General features: G+C 37.9%; 1 protein-coding gene across 1 annotated transcript; it reads right to left on the reverse strand.

Moving 5' to 3' along the window:
• Positions 18,575–23,532, reverse strand: LOC109824141 (indole-3-pyruvate monooxygenase YUCCA2-like). The gene is made up of 5 exons (XM_020390673.1): positions 22,439–23,532; positions 21,006–21,254; positions 20,791–20,913; positions 19,795–19,980; positions 18,575–18,751 (listed from the first exon to the last, which is right to left on the reverse strand). Exons 1-5 carry the CDS (start codon positions 23,138–23,140, stop codon positions 18,662–18,664), a joined length of 1,350 nt encoding a protein of 449 aa, XP_020246262.1. The 5' UTR covers positions 23,141–23,532; the 3' UTR covers positions 18,575–18,661.

Below are 24,261 nucleotides of genomic sequence, written 5' to 3' on the forward strand. Positions count from 1 at the left end.
CGTGGGGTTGGGTTGTATGTCTCCTACAGGCAGCAGCAACTCAAAAGCAGAAGGAGATTCATCCGCTCCTAAGTCTTTTTGGGCGACCACTGTGGAGTCCTTGATAGGAGGTCCATCTCTTCCGACGAGAGAAGCAGCAGGAGCAACGTCGTAAGGTGTGTCTTCGGAGACAGACTCTACTTCCCCCGCAAATGATTCGTCTGCACCCTCTTCCTCATTCAGTGAACGAGTGGAAGAAACTGGGCCTCCTAAAGTAGGACCAACTGTGGGGAGACTAGGATGAGGCGAGAACTCCATAGCAATAGACTCTCGCTCTTCGTCTTCTTCATGCCATGCTTTATGAGCATCTGACATAAGCTTAGATGTAGGAGGCTCGAGTGTTAGTTTTCATCAAGCCCGCTTATCATACTCAGCTTCCTCAGTTGAGTCAAGTGCTCTTTTTCCGGTGGCACTTTTACTCCAAGTCTTAACTCTTGAGGGTTCCACTTCATGAGCATTGAACATCCTAATATCTTCTTGGAACCCCTCTGGTGATTGTCGCCCATCATCTTTAGTAATCGCCTCTTCATATGATAAGTATTCATTAACCCCTCTCGCACGAGACTTTTTGGCACTTCGCTTTGAAGCATACCATTTTCGAATGGCTTTCAGGCGGGAAGTATTCATATTATAGGCTGAAATTTGAGAAGCAGCCTGATACCAGGTACAAAAGCTTAAAGAGGTATTATAGGCTGAAATTTGAGAAGCAGCCTGATACCAGGTACAAAAGCTTAAAGAGGTATGAACGTTGGGCGTCTTATGTGGCAACTTGAACTACAGCCTGATACCAGGTACAAAAGCTTAAAGAGGTATGAACGTTGGGCGTCTTATGTGGCAACTTGAACTATGCCCCAGTACAGCCCGCTACCGAATAATACAAAGCTCTTGCTCCTTCTTACACATTACCTGTGTACATAAGGGTGGGGTTTGGATTCCTAACATAAATCTGATCGTAGCCGAATTGCCGAGAAAAGCGATAAGGCTGATATGGTTCAATGAAGCATTTCTTCCCTTGCCGGAAAATAAGATAGCCCGGGCAAATATTTATAAGCCACCAGAAGGCACCTCTACTAAGTGTAGTGAAAGAGTTATGCCCCAGAGTGTCTTGATAGATCTCTCCATATGCACCACCCTCGAAAACAGGGAATTTGTAAGCAATTTCATAATTATAATCCCGCCTAAATATTTCACGGAATTTAACATGATACCAACCAACCCATCGAGCAGTCTCTAATTGTTGAACAAGAGGGACCGAGGTATCGCTCAATTCAGGTGTTGACATTATTGAAGGGCAATGTAATACGAACCAGAATACCAAGTAGATATATGGCATCAGCACCCGAGGAGTTGGAGTCTGAATGGTAGTCTTCCCATACTATTCTAATTTCTTGACAACAACAAATTCAGAGGCTAACTCTCGTAGGCCACTCTGTAGGAAACATACCATGGCCGAAAGGAGATTCAAGAGCCGTCCATAAGTCAGAAGAATAGCTAGATATAGTACATCCACTGTGATAGCATCTACCGACCTAGTGGGTACTACGCAACGCTTTAACCAAAGGGTAAGAAAACCTGCAAACAAGGCTGTGTTGGAGATTGGGATTTCTGCCTGGTAATGGAAACTTTCAAATGTGGTGAAAGGTGGGAAGACGTCTTCCTCTACCTCGCAAGTATAGTGAGAGGTGGCATCGTTGATGCGCTCGTTGATTTCCTCCAAAGTACTAATAGTTAAACGAGTCACTTCCACATCTTTGTCCCACAAATTTTGGAAGAGGTACTCTGCCCATTGCCCTTGTTTCACACCACCGGCTCTCTTCTCGGTAGTTTGTGCACATATCTGGAAATGGCACATTAATTCCCAATAAGTGTCATAAATTTTCGAGGCACTATATTTCAGAATCTCTAATTCCCTATTCTCGGGAACAAATTCCTCATAAGGCAATTCTCCAAATGACAATCTAGAGATCTCAAACATCTCATGAAGAGCAAAACCTAATTCACCAGCAGGTGTGAAAAAGGTACCGGTGTGAGGATTGTAAAATTCCAGCATAGCAAAAAGTTCGCTATAATTTGGAGAAATCCCATACCGAGTAGCTTGTATTAGAGTTCTCAACTCTGAAATCCTCAAAGGTTCTTCCAGCTCCTCTAAAACAAAGTTTATCATCCGAGCCCACCAATCGGTTTCACCTGAATGTACCCATGTTGGAGCCCTGAAATCTTGAGCAGGGCATTCTGATAAAGACCTCCGCTAGCTTAGCAGGTTCACCTGCAGGATGCTCCTTTTTTAATGAACCGATTTCAAAGCTACAAAGTGGTTAAAGCCAGCTAGATGAGTACCACGAGGGGTGATGTGTCCAGTAGCAACACCTCCTTAATCTTGGACGAGTTCCTAGTTCATGAACCGTGGGACAGAGGCGCATTGATAATAAGAAATCGGCCATATTAACTCTAAATTGGGCAGAAAGAGGCGACGGTTGTTGATGGCTCTCAGCCATTTGTAATTCCCCTCAAACAATCGTTTAGGGTCCATTTTGACAGAGTCCCCAAAAAGGAAAGCCGGTTTCTTTAAAATCTCACGTTCTGCCGTCTCAAACTTAGCGTCTGTAACCAAAGACTTGAGGGTTTCAGGGAAAGCCTGAGTGATGAGTTTCGCTCGTTCTTTGTTGGTATCCTAGAATATCAGATATTCTAGGTGAAAGCTGAAAATTGTGTTTTTCTTCATACCTCCCGCATGACCGAAGTAGTGGTTGAAAGAGAGTGGCTCATTGGAGTAGCACACTGCAAAGGGAAAATATAATCAGTCAGTATGACAAAAGGGTATGATTCAAGAACACAGGGTCCAGACCACGTCCAAAATTCAAGAACGCGGGGTCTAGACCCGCGTCCAAAATTCGAGAACGCAGGGTCCAGACCCGCATCCAAAATCCGAGAACGCAGGGTCCAGACCCACGTTTAAAATTCTAAACGTAGGGTTCATACCCGCATCTAGATTTTTGAAACACAGAGACTGGACCTGCATTTAGGAATTCAAACACAGGGTTCAAACCCACATTCAAAATTTGAAATGCAGGGTCCGAGTCTGCGTTGAAATATCATGAATGACGGAGTTAACCATGTGTTCTAAATCGAAAAACACTGAGAATTATCTCTGTGTTCTAATGGCGAAGTGTGAACTACTAATCAAAGATTGAGGGTAAGGAATCTGTCAAAATGATTTACAATTGCCCAAACTTACCATTAATCAAAGAAATCAGGGACGACGGCGTGGCTGTTTGAACATCCCCAGAGGTTTTGGTTGAAGAATGTGATGTCCCAGGGTTCACACAAGGCTACAGTCCAAGGTAAAACCCGGATTGTCAAACCGGCCAAGCACCAAATACCATGCTACGACATGTTTCACCATCACAGTCACTATCTCTCTAGTGTAAATAACAAATAGGTGAAGGTACAAAATAGGAAAAAAATAGAAGTAGTACAAAATCAGATATGCACAGAAGAAGTATATCAACAAATGAGCCCAACTGAAATAGAATGAAAATATCTCTAAGTCAGAAATACATCTCAACACAATGAGTCAAATGAAATCTCACTAAGGCACTCAGCCTCTACAAAATGATTACAACTCTAAAATTTGAACAATGAACATAACTATATAGTAGAGCTTCAACTACTAAAACTGTGCGACGTCGACTATGCTAGAACTCCGTCATCTTGCAGCTCTCTGAAACTCTGATCTACCTGAAAGATATAATTTAAATAAAAAAACAACAACAAGAACGTCAGAGCGCTACAGCAAGATCACCTTCATCCGCCCCCAGGGGAAGGGCTACTAGATGAAGTGGAGGCTCTATCTATTAAGCATAGTCTACCTATATCATTTTCCTCGTATCTAATGGAGTTAATATTTAGACACATACAAGACAAGACGTAGTACGTCGAACGAAATAATCCAAACAAGGAAACCCTCATATATATATACCATATGTCTTAAATTATAGATCCATAAATACAAATTTCCAACTCTATGAATGAAAACAACACTCAAAAAAAATACTCCAAACCTAAACCATATAGGACCAATGTCAAAATCTTGAACTACATTCTCAAGTAGTTGGCGCAATTATAAGAGAAAATCATCCAACTCAAAAAAACACCATAGGCCATATCTTGTATGCCACGAAACAAAGAATGTACCCTACTCATGGGTAATCTAACATAGAAGTAACTATAACTGATAATACATATATGTGAGCATCTCTTTATGCAATAGCGATACTCTTGTAATATTCTTACTCAATCGCTCTACGGCAATAGGTTTTATCTCCCTATCCCGGATACATGGAATGACGATACTTTTGTAATTTCTTACTCAATCGCCCTGCGAAAATAGGTTTTATTATCTCCCAATTCCGGATCCATGTAATAATGATACTATTGTAATACTCTTACTCAATCGTTCTATGGTACTACGTTTTATTATCTCCCTATTCCGGATACATGTAATAACGATACTAGTCATGTGTATTTATAAATTTTAACTTATGATAAAAGTGTGTTAATTCAATACAAACTAAGCATAAGTGTACATATCTCGGTGTGCGTGTCCACATCTGAAGTTCACCATCATCCCAGGTGTTTAACAAGTCATAAATGTTATAATATAGTAGTACAAGGTCGAAAGACTCGCTCAAAGACCAAAACAACCGAACAAAACATGCACATGCTCAAAAGAGGTTGGCGGTCGACCGTAATTATGCGGCGGTCGACCGTAATTATGCGGCGGTCGACCATGATAGGTTTTCAGGGTTTCCAAGGCTACTGCTTGGCACGCGGTCAACCGCCATTTAGGCACGGTCGACCGTGGATAGATTTTCCAGACTGTCCAGGTTTCTGCACTGTGTTGTATTCATGTCGATTTTTGTGATCTAAACTAGTTTAAAACATGTGAAACTTGCATGAAAACATGACAACAGCAGATACATACTTCTAGAAACAATCTCAACATATATAGCATGAATATTTGCAACAAGAAACATGCTTAACCCTTAAACTTTCATAAAACATAAAATAAACTCTTGTGTTAATCAAATTAGGGTTTTTCCAACCTAATTACTCAAATTCTTCTATCTAAAGCATGGACTTTTAACATATTAAACATAAGCATGATTTCCAAACAACTTAGAAAATATATACATTCATTAAATCATATTTTTAACACTTAGGTATCACAAACCTAGGGTTTTCTCATCTTTAATCCACATGCAAACTCAAGTAAAAGTCAAATTAGGGTTTAAACATAATTAGCACATGATTAACAAGATAAAAACGAATTTAAAAGCAACCCTAATGATCATGATCATATTTCTATTATAAACAACAAGAAAAACATGTAGATCTAACATTTGTTTAAGATCTAACAACAAAAATCTAATCTTTTTCACATTAGATTAAGATTTAAGCATGTAAACACAAATTAAACTTCTAAGATAGTTATTTAACTATGGGGAAGGGTTTGGATGTAAGTGATCTTTCCTTAATCTCATGTGCAAACCTCTGAAACAATCAGCAAGCAAACCATGAGCATGAACAACCCGTTCTACCTCGCTACACGTCGATGATCTCGCCCTCGTGCCGGTGTTTTGCTTCACAAAGCTCTCCAAACTCATAAGAAAAAGGTCTAGGGTTTTTGAGGGGAGAGGGTGGCTGCAAGGGTTCATAGATATGATAAAAGAAAAAAAATTTTGTGAAAAACACAGGTATTTATAGAGACAAACCCGAAACAAACCTGTTTGACCCGAACCAGGAAACCTAGTCTGACTAGAAAAACAACATTCGGTATTTTGGCTATATCTTTCTCATCCGACATCAGAATGAGGTGATCTAAGATTTGTTGGAAATATAGTCAAGAGACCTACAACGTTTGTGTTTTACACTTTTCCATATTCTGACTGTATCGGTATGTATAATATAAAAACTCTCAACTAGTCATTATTCCCAGATTTTTACTCTTTTGGCCTTTGTGCATGTTTTGTGCATTTGCATACATATTTTCACAAATATACATTAATTTAATCTCAAATAAATTCTTAATATACTCAAACAGTTCAAAATATGTTATTTTTTATCATATAACATATTTATCATTATTTATCATAAAATATTCAAATTTACAAGGTTTTACATTCTCCCCCCCTTAAAAGAATTTCGTCCTCGAAATTCCACAATCGTATCTTAGGAATTAATAATATGAGAAAAGCACTAAGAGGGAATAATCCAGATAAGGAAACCCTTCCATACACATCTCGTACAATTAATCCTTAGATATGAATCACTAGCAATATTTATGCTTAACAATCTAAAATGCGAATACTCCCACTTAACCCCTAACTAAACGGAACTAGTACGTCGGGTGAAAAATCCAAACAAGGAACCCCCTATATATATACCATGTATTCTGAATAATTAGGAGCTAAGTGTTAATACCCTCATTTTAGCGTTAAATATAAATATGACCATATAGAAGAATAAAAAATCATAAACATCAATAAGCTATAACCAAATCAATTTACCCACTCGAACAGTTGCGGGTAGTCGTGATGCATATCCTCCTTGTGCTCCCAAGAAGCCTCCTCATCTCTTTTCTATCTCTATTGAACTTTATATTAAGGTATTAATTCCTTTCTAAGCTTCTCGTCCTCTCTAGTAAGAATACAACCCGTGATCTCCACGATAGTTAAATCTATCTGAAACTCAAATTCTGGTGCATCAATCACCCTCTGCTACTCCTCATCATGCAATTACTTCTAAATTATCAAAACATGGAAAACATCGTGTCTACTCGACATTTATGCTAGAAGATCTAGCTCATACATAACGGCTCCAAAAATATTCAACTCTCATGAACGGACTAATATATCTCGGTGTAAACCTTCCCCATCTGCCGAGTCACTGAACTCATCTGCAGTATTTTCAATAAGACATGGTCCCCAATATAGAACTCTAATGGTCATCATCTCTGGTCTCCATAACTCTTTCAATGACTATGCGCTGCAAGAATGAGTTCCCGAATCTCTGTTACCTTTTCTGTAGTCTGCCTTACAAGCTCATGTCTAAGCAATAAACTTTCTTGTAATTTTGTCCAATCAGTAAGCAATCTATAATGCCTCCCATATTATGCCTCATACGGTGGGATGCCAATAGTCTATGATAAATGATATTATAATCACACTCAATCAATGGAATATGATCTTCCCAACTATCCTGCAAGTCTATAATACATATTTGCTACATGTTTTCCGACACTTGGTTTACTCTCTCTGTTTGTCCATCCGTCTGTGGGTGGACAACACTAGAATATCACAATTGGATACTGAATAAATCCTAAAAACTCCTCTAAAAGTGTCTTTTAACATCTTTGTACATTTTTCTTGTGCCTGGATGCACTATATATCTGTTACGATGTGCCTAAACTATCGCGAAATAAGCTATACCCTCCGGGTCAGCATCAAAATACCTCATAGTCCTGCTAATGACGTGTCCATGTAAACGAAAAATGTTGTATCACTGCTCAGAAAAGTCAAAATTGTTATTGTAGTCTATCTAGCCTTAATAGTCTCAAAGGCTCCCTGGCACCCAGTGCCCAAAGCAAACTATACACCCTTTTTCGTAAGTTGTGTAAGTGGTATCCTAATCTCTTATAGCCAAAACTCGTATTTGTTGGACTTAGTGTATCACTAATGCCTCTAATCTTGACTGTCCGTATGTCCGCAATGCTAATAGAGGATGTCGCTCGCGTTCTGCCTCCGATCTCGAAAAATAATGATCTTGTAAAAAAAACGACTAGGAACTGGTCCTAGCGCGGATGAAAAAACCCACTTCATCAAATTCATGAATACCGCGGGTGCATTGGTCAGCCCAAACAGCATGACAAGAACTCAAAAGACCCATATCAAGTCAAAAAATACGGTTTTAGGAATATCCATTTATCACAATTGCAATTGGAAATAACCAGAACAAAAATTAATCTTTGAGAAGTGTTACGCTCCCCGCAGCTAGTCGAACAAGTGATAAATCCTCGATAGTGGATCCATGATCCGGGAAGTGACCTTGTTTAACTCACGATAATCTATACATAATTGCATGCTACTATCTTTCTTCTCCACGAAGAGGAACAATGCTCCCATGAAAATAAATGACTCCGATAAATAAAATCCTGAGTTAACAACTCATCTAGCTGAGTCTATAGCTCCCTCAACTCAGCGGGTGCCATATGATATGATAGGATTCTCAGAATATCGGTATGGTGCCTGCTGCAACTCGATACAGGGAAACAACCTCTCTCACTGGAGAAAACGTAGGTCTATCCTGAACGACATCCTGATACTCTGAGACGACTCCGGTCTCGCTCAAAACTGCACACCGATCCCGTATCATCACCTCCTCGACGTATGCTAGAAATGACTCCGCATTCTGGTTACCCTATGAGGTTACCACTATCTATACAATCCCAACGAATGCTCATAAGCATACTAGTTTAGCAAAATAGTCGTTACTAATATTTTAGGATGATAACCATTTCATACCAAGAATGACGTCGAAATTCGACATCCACAAAATGACCAGGTCAAAGATGAACTCAAACTCATCTATACTGATGACACACCTCCTACATATACTCTCTAATAGGGATGAACTCAAACTCATCTATACTGATGACACACCTCCTACATATACTCTCTAATAGGGACACCTCCCCAAGAAAAGTAAAAACTGATAACAGAACATCTAAGGGATATGTAACTAACTGAAGCCTATACATGAAGGTATGAGATATGAAAGAATACGAAGTTCCTGAATCAAACAAGATTCGAGCTGGACAAGAAATTACTACAAAAACTTTGTTCACACTAGATCACGTGGCGCAACTACATAAACTCTGCTGGTGGCCGGCGCCTGCTGCGCTGCTGACGGTGAAACACATGGGTCCATCTGACACTGATGAATACTCTGAATAGCACAATTTTAGCCTATTAGCCCCTAAATCCTCGGAATAACCGGTAGTATATCTATCCTCCGATGCTGGCTGTAACAGCGGCCGTAAGACTATTGATCCTGACCTCTGTCATGCTGGTCTCCTTCTAGTGTACTGCGATAATTCTTCAATCTATATCCGATCTTGTTACAATTGTATCATGTATCCTGAATCATGTGCTGTTGCGTCGCTATCGAATCATGTTGTACTCTCTTCTTATAATGTCTTTGTTGCTGAGGGTAAAAATTCTTACCCCACTGCTGTGTCCTCTAAATCCCACAATAGGCCTCTTGCCCTTGTCATTTCCATCATGCTGGTCTTGATTTCATTATTAACTATAGGCATATCTCACTGTAGGAGTGTGGTTGTGACCAGTATACATACCATGATACGCAGCCGGACAATTCTTCCATCTCCAATGCATGCAGTCAATGCTTCCTAACATCCTAGGAAATCCTCGTTGTTTGCCAATTGCAAGCAATCTTGCAGTGTCCTCGTCAGTTGGTGACCTTAGATACTCATCACCGAAAATTGCAACAATTGCTTTGGTAAACCTACCAAGACTCTTTATAGCGATGCTTTCTCCAATCCGCACGTAATCATCCACAGAATCTGCTGATACTCTATAAGCAAGCATCCTCATAGCAATAGTTACTTTCTGTAGTGAGGATAAACCAAATTTCTTACCAGCATCCCATTTTTGGACAAAGTAGGAATCACGTGTTTCCACTACGAATAAAATACGCAAAAATAGTGGATGATGCATACGAAACCTTCTTCGAAATAGTTTTGTTGGATACACAGGAGATTCTCTAAAATAATCATGAAAAAGCCTCTCGTCACCTTCAGCTCTATCGAGTTGAATTACAATGTGCCAGGAATGGAACCACGACGATAAGAACTTTGACCTTCGCTGGAGTGTTGTTCTTCCAAAGATGCGATTGCTAATAAGGTGGCATAATCATCATCGTCGTCATCCTCTTCCTCTTGTAGCAAGGCACATAACAAATTACTAGCCATAAATAATATTGAAGATTAGGTTAAAAATTTGAATGAATTCGTCGCTATCGAATCATGTTGTGCTCTCTTCTTATAATGTCTTTGTTGCTGATGGTAAAAATTCTTACCCCGCTGTTGTGTCCTCTAGATCCCATAATAGGTCTCTTGCCCTTGTCATTTCCATCATGCTGGTCTTGATTTTATTATTAACTATAGGCATATCTCACTGTTTTAATCGAACTAGCTCTAACTGCTTGTCGAAAAAGTAAACAAAATTTTTCCAAATAAGTGATACTCACTGCTCTTATGAAAATCTGAAGTCGTTGCTATCCTTTGCTACCATTCTCCGGTGGTGATGAAATTATTGGTATAGCCTCTTCAATAGGCATGACTGGTACAATTAGTAGTGCAACTCCAGAAAATGATACTGCTGACGAAAACGGATGTGCCTCTCGCTCCTCGAGTATTACAAAATCTTACTGTAAATGGTGCTATAAGGTCGATCAGATACTGTGGAGCCTACTGTGGCTCGGGCTCTGCTTGCCTAGCTCTCCGGGTATGAGTTTTATCTCGACCTCATCCTTGTCCCAACATTTATAATATCAAGAGGAGAGCTTAATGGACACAGTAAATGACATCGTAAACATATATACATATATATATAGCGTATCACAATAAGTATTCATAGCATATAGTATTCAAGCAAATACTTTAAATCAACATAAAATAATTGTTATAAAAAAATTTCGAAATTTTGAGATATACACACAAATCGTCCTCACTCATTCTAGAAATTCCTAGCGGACACTATACATGAATCCTAGGAAACTCTATCCTAGCTCCACAATTTGACACATGAATAATAATAAGGATGCTGGAACTAGAGCTCTGATACCAACTGTGACGCCCCACGGTTCACATAAGGCTGCAGTCCAAGGTGAAACCTGGATTGTCAAACCTGCCAAGCACTAAATACCATGCTACGACATGTTTCACCATCACAGTCACTATCTCTCTAGCGGAAACAACAAATAGGTGAAGGTACAAACAGGCAAATAATAGAAGTAGTACAAAATCAGATATGCACAGAGGAAACAACAAATAGGTGAAGGTACAAACAGGCAAATAATAGAAGTAGTACAAAATCAGATATGCACAGAAGAAGTATATCAACAAATGAGCCCAACTGAAATAGAATGAAAATATCTCCGAGTCAGAAATACATCTCAACATAATGAGTCAAATGAAATCTGACTAAAGCACTCAGCCTCTACTAAATGAATACAACTCTAAAATTTGAACAATGAACATAACTATATAGTGGAGCTTCAACTGTTAAAACTGTGCGATGTCGACTATGCTAGAAGTCCGTTATCCTACGGCTCTCCGAAACTCTGATCTGCCTGAAAGATATAATTTAAATAAAAGAATAACAAGAAGAACGTCAGAGCGCTACAGCAAGATCACCTCCATCCGCCCCCAGGGGAAGGGCTGCTAGATGAAGTGGAGGTTATATTTATTAAGCATAGTCTACCTATATCATTTTCCCCATATCTAATAGAGTTAATATTTAGACACCTACAAGACAAGACGTAGTACGTCGAGCAAAATAATCCGAACAAGGAAACACTCATATATATACCATATGTCTCAAATTATAGATCCATAAATACAAATTTCTAACTCTATGAATAAAAACAACACTTAAAAGAAAATACTCCAAGCCTAAACCATATAGGATCAATGTCACAATCTCGAACTACTTTCTCAAGTAGTTGGCGCAATTATAAGAGAAAATAATCCAACTAAAAAAAACACCATAGGCCATATCTTGTATGCCACGAAACAAAGAATGTACCCTACTCATGGGTAATCTAACATAGGAGTAACTATAACTGATAATACATATATGTGTGCATCTCTTTATGCAATAGCAATACTCTTGTAATATTCTTACTTAATCGCTCTACGGCAATAGGTTTTATCTCCCTATCCTGGATACATGGAATGACGATACTTTTGTAGTTTCTTACTCAATCGCCCTGCGGAAATAGGTTTTATTATCTTCCTATTCCGGATACATGTAATAACGACACTATTGTAATACTCTTACTCAATCGTTTTGCGGTAATAGGTTTTATTATCTCCCTATTCCGGATACATGTAATAATGATACTAGTCATGTGTATTTATATATTTTAACTTGTGACAAAAGTGTGTTAACTCAACACAAACTAAGCATAAGTGCACATATCTTGGTGTGCGTGTCCACATCTAAAGTTCACCATCATCCCAGGTGTTTAACAAGTCATAAATGTTATAATATAGAAGTACAAGGTCGAGAGACTCGCTCAAAGATCAAAACAATCGAACAAAACATGCACAGGCTGAAAAGAGGTTGGCGGTCGACCGTAATTATGCGACGGTCAACCGTGACAGGTTTTCATGGGTTTCCCAGGCTGCTGCTTGGCATGCGGTCGACCACCATTTAGGCGCGGTCGACCGTGGACAGATTTTCCAGACTATGCAGGTTTCTGCACTGTGTTGTATTCATGTCGATTTTTGTGATCTAAACTAGTTTAAAATATGTGAAACTTGCATGAAAACATGACAACAACAGATACATACTTCTAGAAACAATCTCAACATATATAGCATGAATATTTGTAACAAGAAACATGCTTAACCCTTAAACTCTCATAAAACATAAAATAAACTCTTGTGTTAATCAAATTAGGGTTTTTCCAACCTAATTACTCAAATTCTTCTATCTAAAGCATGGACTTTTAACATATTAAACATAAGCATGATTGCCAAATAACTTAGAAAAGATATACATTCATTAAATCATATTTTTAACACTTAGATATCACAAACCTTGGGTTTTCTCATCTTTAATCTACATGCAAACTCAATTAAAAGTTAAATTAGGGTTTAAACATGATTAGCAAATGATTAACAAGATAAAAATGAATTTAAAAGCAACCCTAATGATCATGATCATATTTCTATTATAAACAGCAAGAAAAACATGTAGATCTAATATTTAAAAGCAACCCTAATGATCATGATCATATTTCTATTATAAACAGCAAGAAAAACATGTAGATCTAATATTTGTTTAAGATCTAACAACAAAAATCTAATCTTTTTCACATTAGATTAAGATCTAAGCATGTAAACATAAATTAAACTTCTAAGCTAGCTATTTAACTATGGGGATGGGTTTGGATGTAAGTGATCTTGCCTTAATCTCATATGCAACCCTCTGAAACAATCAGCAAGCAAACCACGAGCATGAACAACCCGTTCTCCCTCACTACACGTCGATGATCTCTCCCTCGTGCTGGTGTTTTGCTTCACAAAGCTCTCTAAACTCATAAGAAAAAGGTCTAGGGTTTTTGAAGGGAGAGGGTGGCTGCTAGGGTTCATAGATATGATAAAAGAATAGAATTTTTGTAAAAAAACACAGGTATTTATAAAGATAAACCCGAAACAAACCTGTTTAATCCGAACCAGGAAACCTAATCTGACTAGAAAAATCTTCGGTATTTTAGTTGTAACTTTCTTATCCGACATCAGAATAAGGTGATCTAAGATTTGTTGGAAAGATATTAAAGAGACCTACAACTTTGCTCTTTTACACTTATCTAGATTCCGACTGTATCGGTGTGTAAAATATAAAAACTCTCAACTGGTCATTATTCCCAGATTTTTACTCTTTTGACCTTTGTGCATGTTTTGTGCATTTGCATACATATTTTCACAAATATACATTAATTTAATCTCAAATCAATTCTTATCATACTCAAACATCAAAATATGTTATTTTTTACCATATAACATATTTATCATTATTTATCATAAAATATTTAAATTTACGGGGTTTTACAAAGAAGTACCCTGAGCTTGGGCGATCTTTGATTTGGAAGCAATTTTCTTTTGGGAGCCATCCTTATTGCGGAGAAGATGGGCGACGAAGGATCTAAGAACAAAATTTTCCTTCGATTGAAGCGTCGGAGAAGATGAATAGGAACCCTGTTAAGTGCTCAATAAGAGAGTAAGAAGAGAAAAGTCGAATGACTTTCGATTTGACCCTAGCGGATTAGTTTATATCTAGTTGTAGCGGTCAAATAAATGCGAGATTCTAGGTAAAAGAAAATATCACCTGAAACATGATTTTCGCGTTTTCAAGAAAGTAGTTTCAAGCTCCAAAACGCACCCTCACATTCTGATAAATCAAACGCATGACTTAGCCATGTGTTTCGATGCTCGGACTCAGTCATTCGCGAAACTCATCCTTTCGAATGGCTTAACATTCCAACTAAGAGTGATGATGATATTATTGAAATCATCACCCTAGTTGAGATGATAAAGAAAGGAGACAAAGTGGATTCCTATAAGGTTGTCCTCTTACCAAACTTGGATAAAATCCTTCTCGACCACAATGATGGATCTGTCTTCAGCCAAAAGGTGTTTAACTTCGTTGAAGAAGACCTCATTGACAAGTTTGCAGTGGGTGTTTCTACGATAAGCTTCGTTATTGCGCCCATAGCCACGCGTGGAGTGTTCATAAATTCCTATAAGAATTTTTTGGACAATTGAATACATCTCATTGCAGATTGAGTGAAGTATTTCAAGGACCCAAACAAAACCCGAAGAATACACCTCATCACAGATGGAGTGGAGTATCATAAGGATCCAGAAAAGATCATTATCATCTTCATCACAATGGGATTTAGCTTGTTTGACTAAGTTCATTATCATCAAGGCACAAAAGTTACCTCACTTGGTTTAAGAAAGTTGAATCACTACGTTCCGACAACCAAGTTCACGATGTCTTCGAATCAGACAGAGTGAATGATCAAGTAACAATATCTCGGGATCCAAAATATTCTGAAAATTCGTCTCACTCAACCGTGAACTTTTGAAAACTTTGGAGGGGGTTCTGTAGGCTGTCTAAAAATCACAATAGATAGTTGACCCCTGTCAAACATCAACCAACAGTTTTGGCTAAGAAGGTTACAATCAGACGACTTTCATGTCAACAAATAAAGGCTACAATTGGAGGATTCTCATGTAGATTAAGAAGAGATTACAAGTCAACAATTTCTTTAAATCGAGGTGCAGAATTCATCCTTGCATCCCAAAGTTGAAATACAAGTGATTACGTTCTAGAGTCAAAGCAATGTAATCACCCATCTTCGGCTAACAACGCAACTCAGACACAGCATAAACGTAGTATTTTTAGCCACTGAACGCAGCATAAACGCGGTACCGATTCGACCGCGGGTGCAACTCAAACTCAGACGCTGACGCATCATCCAAAAGCATGCATTTGAACGCAGGTTCATGCCCAGAATGTAAATCATGGCTTGGACTAGTTCAAACGTGATCCAAACAGTTCCCAAAACCGTTTTTCACCCATGATCTGGAGAGTGGTTCGAGTGGGTTGTTACACCCGATTAATAGGGCAACTAATCCCCTATTTAGGAGCGGATTAAGGAGGCAGTTACACCCCTAATCTCTCTATAAATCCCAACAAACTCCACAGAGTGAAGGGATCAGATTTTTTATGATCTGAGGAGGATTCTTTTGGCTAGGGTCTTGGGAGATCAAACTTCAAAAAAGTCGAGATTAAGGGTTGGGGCTTAGAAGGCATTCTTCAGCAATGAAAGAATTCATATACTTGGCATATTAACCGATTATTCGTTTAAAAACAACTCTTTTAATAGAGTTTTGCACTCGTTCTGAGTCATAAAACTCATAAAGAGTTCTCCAATTGTTCCAGTAAAACAAGACGTTCGTATCGTCAACGAGAAGCAAACTTGACGCAAGCATTCGAGGGAGGCATCTCATCGCTACTGTGAAGAACCCAATCGTCAACGAGAAGCAAACTTGACGCAAGCATTCGAGGGAGGCATCTCATCGCTACTGTGAAGAACCCAGAATTAAACAAAGGGGAGAATCCAGTTCGAGGGAGGCATCTCATCGCTACTGTGAAGAACCCAGAATTAAACAAAGGGGAGAATCCAGATCATTATCCTCTCTTTTGTAATCAGAATTCAAATTGTAATTAAGATCGATAGAATACAAATCAAATTTCTTTTATTTTATTTACTACAAATTTTCCACCAAACAATAGCATGAGTGCTATGTATTTGTCAAAGAATCAGGTCTTTCATGTGAGGACGAAGCATATCGATGTTTGTTATCACTTCGTTCGAGATATTCTTGAAGATGGGGATGTGGAGCTCATGAAGGTCCACACAAAAGATAATCCAGAGGATATGATCACAAAGGTGGTTTTAAGCATTAAGTTTGATCATTGTAGAAATTTGTTGCAAATTCGTGATTGTTGAGGTTGTTCTCGGCCATTTGGATGAATTACGAGTGGCTTGATCCTTTGGGAGAGGGGGTACGTAAGCAACTACATTGGTGCAGTCGGATTTGGCGAGATGACGCAGTGGTGCTCATGTTAGTGTCGGCTCAGTTTTGAAAAAACTTCACCAATGTGGAGAATTATAGAAAACACGACGAAAATTAGAAAATTCGAGTTGAAATAATAGCTACAGTAACCCTTCGGTCGGTCGATCGAGGGTGCAAGGGCAGTCGACCGAAGCAATCGTCAGGAAAATAGGATATAGGAATTCTCGGATCGGTCGACCGAAGGCAAAGGTGCGGTCCACCGAAAAAGTGCATGATTACAAGGTAAAAAAATGTGCTTCTGGCCGGTTGACCACATGGCTATGACCGGTCGACCGCAATGCAGTTATAGGCCAGTTTTGGTTTTCCTAGTTGCTTTTGGATTCGTGTTTGATATAAATACAAACACGTTTTTTAAGATTTCTTAAGGAGAGAATTAGCAGACTTTTGAGCACTTTGAGAGGGAGATATTGTGAGGGAGTTGAGAACTTTGGTTAGGGTTATATTTGAGTGATTTTGTGAGTTATAACCAGTTGTACATCTTCTCCATATAGTAAAATCTCCCCTATCCTCTCCCCGTGGACGTAGGCAATTACTGAACCATGTAAATCTGTGTGTTCGGTGTGATTTGTGTTGTATTTTAGTGGATTGCACTTGTATTTGATTTGGTTTTCTTCTCTCGTGACTTACAGACTCGTTTGGTGTGCGAGCACGCTTCCACAAGGCGCGCAACAGATTTTACATTGATAAAATAGCGTGCAGATAATATGAATATTCTGCTTTCTATAAAGAGATTAATTGGTAAAAATATGCATTTTTATGTGAAAGTTACTGAGTTTAATAGAAGTAAATGCATTAAAGACAATACAAACATTAATTTTAATGATGACGTGGATGTTGAAAAACTCAGGGGATTATTACTGCAAATTGATGGCAAGGTAATACTTCAATAATCTAACTAATAAAATTATATTCAACAAGCATACGTAATGTGTTGATTGTACTATAATAAATTTATTTTTATCAAAGGATGGGAAATCCGACGATATGTCACATATTGATGGCTATGACAGTCAATTCATCGAAGATACTCCTAATTTATCCACACCTAGAAATACAATTGATAAAAAGTTTAAAAATAAGGTTTTTGAGAAATTTAATATCAGTTCTTTATTTTAAGAATAGAATCATGTTTGTGTTATTCTAAGTGAAATGTACTATTATCACGGGATGAAAATGCAAATGAAATCAATCAGGATGGTATCATTGATAATCAATCCTTTAAATTACATCCAGACATATCTACAGCCATATTGATCATTAATAGCATGGAAAAAAGAAGATATTAGATATATCACCTATTGCTATCCTTGATAGTTCTGCATTTAAAACACCACCTGCAACCAATACCTAAACAGAGATGCAATTAGGTTGGATATTCTATACGTTAACTATTTTAGTTTATAATTTTATATAAATTTTAATATTTTACTCTTGAATTTAATTATTATACATGTTTTACTTATTTTAAATAGGAACAAAGAATCGGCTCCCTCAAGTTTGAGGAAGAGGATGAAGACGAAGAAAAAATGATTGAAATTTAGAGGAGCTTTCTCTAAAATTTTACATATGATATACTCAGAATGGTTGATTGATAGAAAATATTTTTTATTGCATCCATTGCGATTAATGTTTTGGAAATATATTATTTATATCTTTATTTTTTCGACTTGCATTAAGTTACTATTTTTATATCCAGTTTATTCATTACATAAGTCAAATTTAAGTTAAATGATTTTAATTTAACTATAGCATATTACATTAGTTCTATTATCATGGTTTCCAAGCATGGACAAATTTTGTTTACCTCAGACAAGGAGAGGAAGGGGTTAAAGTACTTCGAAAAGTGAAGTTATTAGAATTTTTTAATTGTTTGCGGATATGAGCGGTTGAAATACGACGAAATCGAGGTGAACTTCAATAAGCCCGTGCTTAGCACGGGCTAAAGTACTAGTTTTTTACATTGTTACAACTTGCCCATTCGTTCAATCATTCTTACCTGGCATGGATCTCATAGTTACTAACACAAAAATATACATGTGGATATTCCTTATTCTATTATTTCACTCTTAGTTTTCAACAGAACGGATAAGAAAGCTGATGAAATTACAGAGGCGCATTTGTTCCTTCATGCACAGTTGTCCCTTTTCGACAAATTAAAGTGTTACTCTCAGCTGCATAGACTATTTTTCCTCCCTGCGCAATTGTTTGACATCATTATGTGCTTATAGTTGAGGTCATGCAACTATATCTGTAATAACTCTTAACCCTCATCACAAATCCGAAGTTATGATACAACGGAAGTTCATTAAAGATAATATTAAAGCAACTCATGCTCAAATCTTAATTGGCATGCATCTAAAGCGAGCTAAAAAATATTATACATAAAATAACCTTCATATTTTTAATCCATGAAAATAATGTTCAGTACGCATGTTGTATAATTATCTCTCAATCTTGATCACAGCTCCAGAGTTTTGATGTCGTAGTAGGACCTTAAAGAAGTTAGCATGGAAAGATCTATCCATATCTAGTTGAGAACTAGAAAAGCAAAGGAGCAAGTGAGAGTTGGACTGTTGCACGCACTAGTGCCCATGAGCAAGAAGCGCGTTTTTCAGGACCGTGCATGTGTTCTACACTCTTTAGACCCATATTCCATCTACATTCTTATCTTTGAGGAGTGTATTACAACCAATAGTGGGCAATAAATACTCACATATCAACCTCAACTCAACAAGGGAGTGCTAGTGGTGGTCCATGGAGCTATGAACTTGATGGATGATTTCATGAGTTCAGTTATAGTGTCGCTACTTTTTGCACCCTCTTATGCACTAGTAGGTTTTCTATATGAGACAATCCTAAAATTTTCAGGTTTGGTTCTTATCATGGTATACATGATCATTGAGAATCTAATAATTTAGCATTTAAATGACACAAAAGAAGATAAAGTATATAAAATCAAATCATTCAAATGCTCTCTTTCATAGATAGAATTATCTTAGCACAAACAAAACGCCCTCTCTTCTCTCACCCCCTACGTCAGTCAACCGAAATTACTAGAAAATATATATATACACAATTATATACAAACATTATAGCTAGCTAATGCCAAAAACACCCCTTCTAACTCTCAAACAACTAAGGTTAACTGCTAACAAGGTTATTAATCCTAACATGAATCTAGAATATGAAGAAGAAAAACTCAATCAATGAAATTAATTTGGTGAGCAAGAGAAGACCATGAACTGGTTTGCTTCTACTTCAAAGCATTGTTCAATATCATCCGCGATTCTTCTTGCATCCATTGATGCACCTAATAATCCTCTCTTTGTGAACCCAACGGCGTAGAGTCCGTTCTCTCCTTTCCATCCATTGGGAAAAGGTCTCCTTGGCATTCCATCCTTCTCTGAGAAAAACTCCCTCTCCTACAAAGCCAAATACATCTTCTATCACTCCTAACTTTTGGCAATAATATAACAAACATAAATGTACAGTTATATTATTAATTGAAACAATGTATAATATTCATCTCTTCTTATGCCTACTTATTCTAAGGTATTTCCTTGTAAAGTCTCAAATACTCTGTAGTGTAAGTTGGCAATAGTATAAGATAAATAGTTTTATTTTCAAATAGATGCCCTAGGTTGGCAACATAAACCATATCACATTTTAATGTTTAGGAGATTCTAATAAATGTTAGATTCTCATCTTATCTAACGTGTGTTATTATGCACATTTATACGTACTAGTAAAAATGTACAAATAGTTCATTTTTATATGTGCATTTGTACATACAAAAAAAAAAATGCATGTACATAATGAAAAATAGTATATAAGGACATCTCCAACAGCTTCTCTAAAATTTTCTCCAAAATGGGGAAGCAAAAGTCATATTCTCCAAATTATTTTTACACAAACTCCAACAGCTTCCTCATTTTGAAGAAATCCCTTTATTCCTCCAAAAATTTGAAGAATGCTGCAGATTTGGGGAAGCTTCTCCATTTTTTCTCCTCCATCCCTATTTTGGAGAATGAGATGGGGAATCTGTTGGACCAAAAACCTAACTATATTCTCCAAAAGTGGGAAATGGGGAAGCTGTTGGAGATGCTCTAACAAGCTAACTTTTTAATGTACATTTATATGTTCCAGAAAATTTAGCAAGAATTCGTCAATGATAACCATTTTATGCAAAATCTGGACAATGAATATTACGAAGAAAATGTATGTTATATTACCTTCAACCAAGACGGAACATTACTTCTATACCCAGTAGCTAAGATAATAGCATCAAAATCCTCCGATATCCCATCAACAAACTCCGCCCCTTTTCTAGTCAATCTTTGTATCCCGGGACAAACCTACACCAAAAAATATTAAACTCTAGTCGTTAACAAACCTATTCAACAAATACTAACAATTATACAAAAATAGGGTTTTCTTTATAACAAACCTTAATATCTCCCGACTTGATCTTGGCTAGGGTTCCAACATCAAGAACGGGAGTCTTGCCCGATATACTCTTGAGTGCAAGAGGACCGAGATCAGGCCTCTTTATGCCTAATTTTGCTGTGTCTCCTAACATCAGCCATGATATAAATAGCAAGAACCGGTCCACTGTCTGCACTGGGAACCAGCTCATCAGAGACATCGACAGTCCAAACGTTGATCTACCAAGCATCTCCTGAGGAAGAACATGAACCTAAACATATATACAAAAAAAAAATTTAATTAGGCAAATAATATAAAAGTATGAAAAAGTGGTAAAATGGAATAAACCTAGTTAGCTAGTCCGGTAGTATCTACAACTTTTAGATAGCAACTTGAGTGCAATCTGCTCATCCTTTTCTTATCTCTAATATATACTTAATTAGTATTATAAATAAAAGAGAAAAAGATGTGAATGAACCGAAGTTGACAGGCATCCGTTATAATTTTGCTTGGTTGTGGCATTGGGGTCCCATGCATTAACTAAGTATATTACTTCCTAGAAATCAACTGTGTGAGATGAAGAATAAGCCCACAAAAGACAATAAAGAATAATAAAGAAAAAAAAAACAAAAAACAAAAAATAAAAAATTGGAGTGGTAGAGAACAGAGAGCGAGAATTAATCTCTCCTTGCGCGTGCGTATGAGTCCCAATAAAGGTACATAACAGCAAAACAACAGCTTGTATGGACAGAATCTCTCTCTTTCTTCGCATGCCAAAACCTTTGCTTTTCTTAAAAAAAAATCTAATTATTTAATTTAAAATTGCAGAGTTTATATGCTTTGGAGCTTAAAAAAGAAGGGTTAAAGAATCATGCAATCACCGTCAAATGATAACATATAAAATCTTCAGTTCTTAGTTCTAGAATGAAAATATACGTACTGTTAGATTCTCTATGGGGTTTCTTTCGACGTCGTCCTCTTCTTCTACCCTTTTCTTATTTTATTTTACTTTATTTTATTTTATTTTTTTGGTTGAGAGATGAGAATCTATATGTATGCACTATGCAGTAGTGTTACACCATCTATTATCTTAAAAAAGTAATAAAAGAACTTGTCACATTAATTGACCTAGTTTTCCAAAACTCAATTAAATAGAAAAGCGACATGTTTAAAACGGAAACAAGTATATTTCTAGACATATAACAGAGAGAAAAAAAAATCAGTGAAAAGAAGGATAGAAACCCTAAGTGTCCCAATCTCTATATATACAAGGATTTCAAAACAAAACATGCAACAAGAATAGCGACAAAAGGAAACAGCCTAATTCAAACTAGTGTTGCGAGGAAATGGAGAATGATACCTAATTCCAAATCCTACTTACACTCTTTGAGGAAAAAACACAGAGACTTTATAAAAGTAATGATCTCTCGACAGCTTCTTTTAAAAAATACCTACCGAGTCTCTGACGACGATGGACGGCCGCGCATTGTGATTACACAAATCCAAGCAGACCTCCATCCCTGAATTCCCACATCCAACAACAAGCACCTTCTTGCCTTCGAACTCGTTGCCTCGTCGATAAACGCTCGTGTGGATCCTCGTCCCCTCGAACTCCTCCATCCCCTCGATCTCTGGCACCACCGCCTCCGCATTCTCTCCAGTGGCCACCACCAACCACCTCCCCAAATACGTCCGATGGATTTCTTTCCCGAACAATACAGTCCTCACCCTCCACATCCCCATCCCAGCGTCAAACTCCGCGCTCTCCACAGATTCCCCGAACGCTGGCTTGATGTCGAACTCCTTGGCGTAGGACTCTAGGTATGCCAAGAACTGTTGTTTGGTCGGGTATGTTGGGAAATCCTTCGGGAATGCTTTTAGTGGGAGTTCACAGAATTGCTTGGGTAGATGCAATCTCAGCCGGTCGTACGTCTTGAGTTGCCATAAGGAGGCGATGCACGTCGACCGTTCGATCACCACAGATGGTATCCCCTTCTCCTTCAGGCAAGCGGCAACGGCGAGCCCTGACGGTCCGGCTCCCACGATGATTGGACCTGGGCAGAACCTACACGTGTCCGCGGCCGACTTGAGGAAGAAAGGGTCATGGAGTTGCTTCCCTTGAGTCTCCCTCCATTGCATGGACATGGACATGGCCATTGATAGAGCTAGAGATAGAAGAAGAGGGAATTTGGTTGTGGATAAAGATAGTTGTTATGGTAGAGGAGATGATCTTGATGAGTTTGGAGTAGTCATTTTGGAAAACCTACTCCCTTTTTTAAAGAGTGAGGCAATGGATAAGGAGAGGATTTGCAAAATCTTTTCTCCTCCAAATTTTGTGGAGAAGTGGATTAAGGTGTGAAAAATATGAGGCCTCGCCTTGTTTAGCGGATGTGTTTGGGCTAAAATTAGTTTCAATCCTTATCGTGTATAAGATTTTGTATTTGATCCGATAGAGGAGGAAGTAGAGAGAGAGGGGGGCCGTGAGGGTGGGGGGATTAGAGCTTAGCCAAGCAAAGGCAAGAACAAGGGAATTACAGGGGGGAGAAGAGGAAAGGAGAGAGGGAGAGGGAGTTTTGAGGGGGATTCTGTGGGCTATTTATATTTGCACGTTCGGTTAAGTTTGATTTTTGAATCAAGTGTATGGTAACATGTTGATCTTGGTTGATTAGCGGATCATATATAAGGTGGGGGTTTGATTTTTAAGTGAACTCAATGGTTATGTGACTCAAATGGACTATTCCTATGTGTCACGTTTCTATTTGTGCACATGCATGTGCATGAGAGAGATTGATGCATTGATTTAGTCAAGAATGATATATGGAAGTTACTTTTTGATTTGGAGATGGTTATTTGAGTGGCTAGGGGTGGGTCTCACGTCCACAATAACTTACTTGGGTTGGGACCAATCAAGGCTAGCCATCAACATTCAAGCAACGACACTGAGGGAAATTAAACTTCAAAAAGTAATCTTTTACAATGTGGTGATATTTGTTCTTTTTATAAGTTTGTGGACCTTGATTAGATGTTATTTATATGAATAATAGTGAAATTTTATCATATGTTTTAAACTATTTCTATAACGCTATTATGACGTCAAGGTGGATGGTTCTACTTAAACCATAGACCGCATATTCGAGGTCAAGATAAAACATAACTTTATTCCGACCTTTTCATTCACTCAAGAACTGTATGTTGGAAACAGGACGCAAGCCTAGCCTAGAAGAGGGCGAGGAGGGATGAATAGGATTGCTATAATTATTTTGAATATGTAACGAAAA

Source organism: Asparagus officinalis, chromosome 1, assembly GCF_001876935.1.
Source record: "Asparagus officinalis chromosome 1, Aspof.V1, whole genome shotgun sequence".
NCBI classification, from domain to species: Eukaryota; Viridiplantae; Streptophyta; class Magnoliopsida; order Asparagales; family Asparagaceae; genus Asparagus; species Asparagus officinalis.

Excerpts from the sequence above, each read along its gene's own strand:
- LOC109824141 (XM_020390673.1), bottom strand. The coding sequence starts at position 23,140 with ATGGCCATGTCCATGTCCATGCAATGGAGGGAGACTCAAGGGAAGCAA. Across the intron at positions 21,255-22,438 it reads CCATCGTCGTCAGAGACTCG|GTTCATGTTCTTCCTCAGGA; the intron begins GTAGGTATTTTT and ends ATATATGTTTAG. Across the intron at positions 19,981-20,790 it reads ATGTTCCGTCTTGGTTGAAG|GAGAGGGAGTTTTTCTCAGA; the intron begins GTAATATAACAT and ends TTGGCTTTGTAG.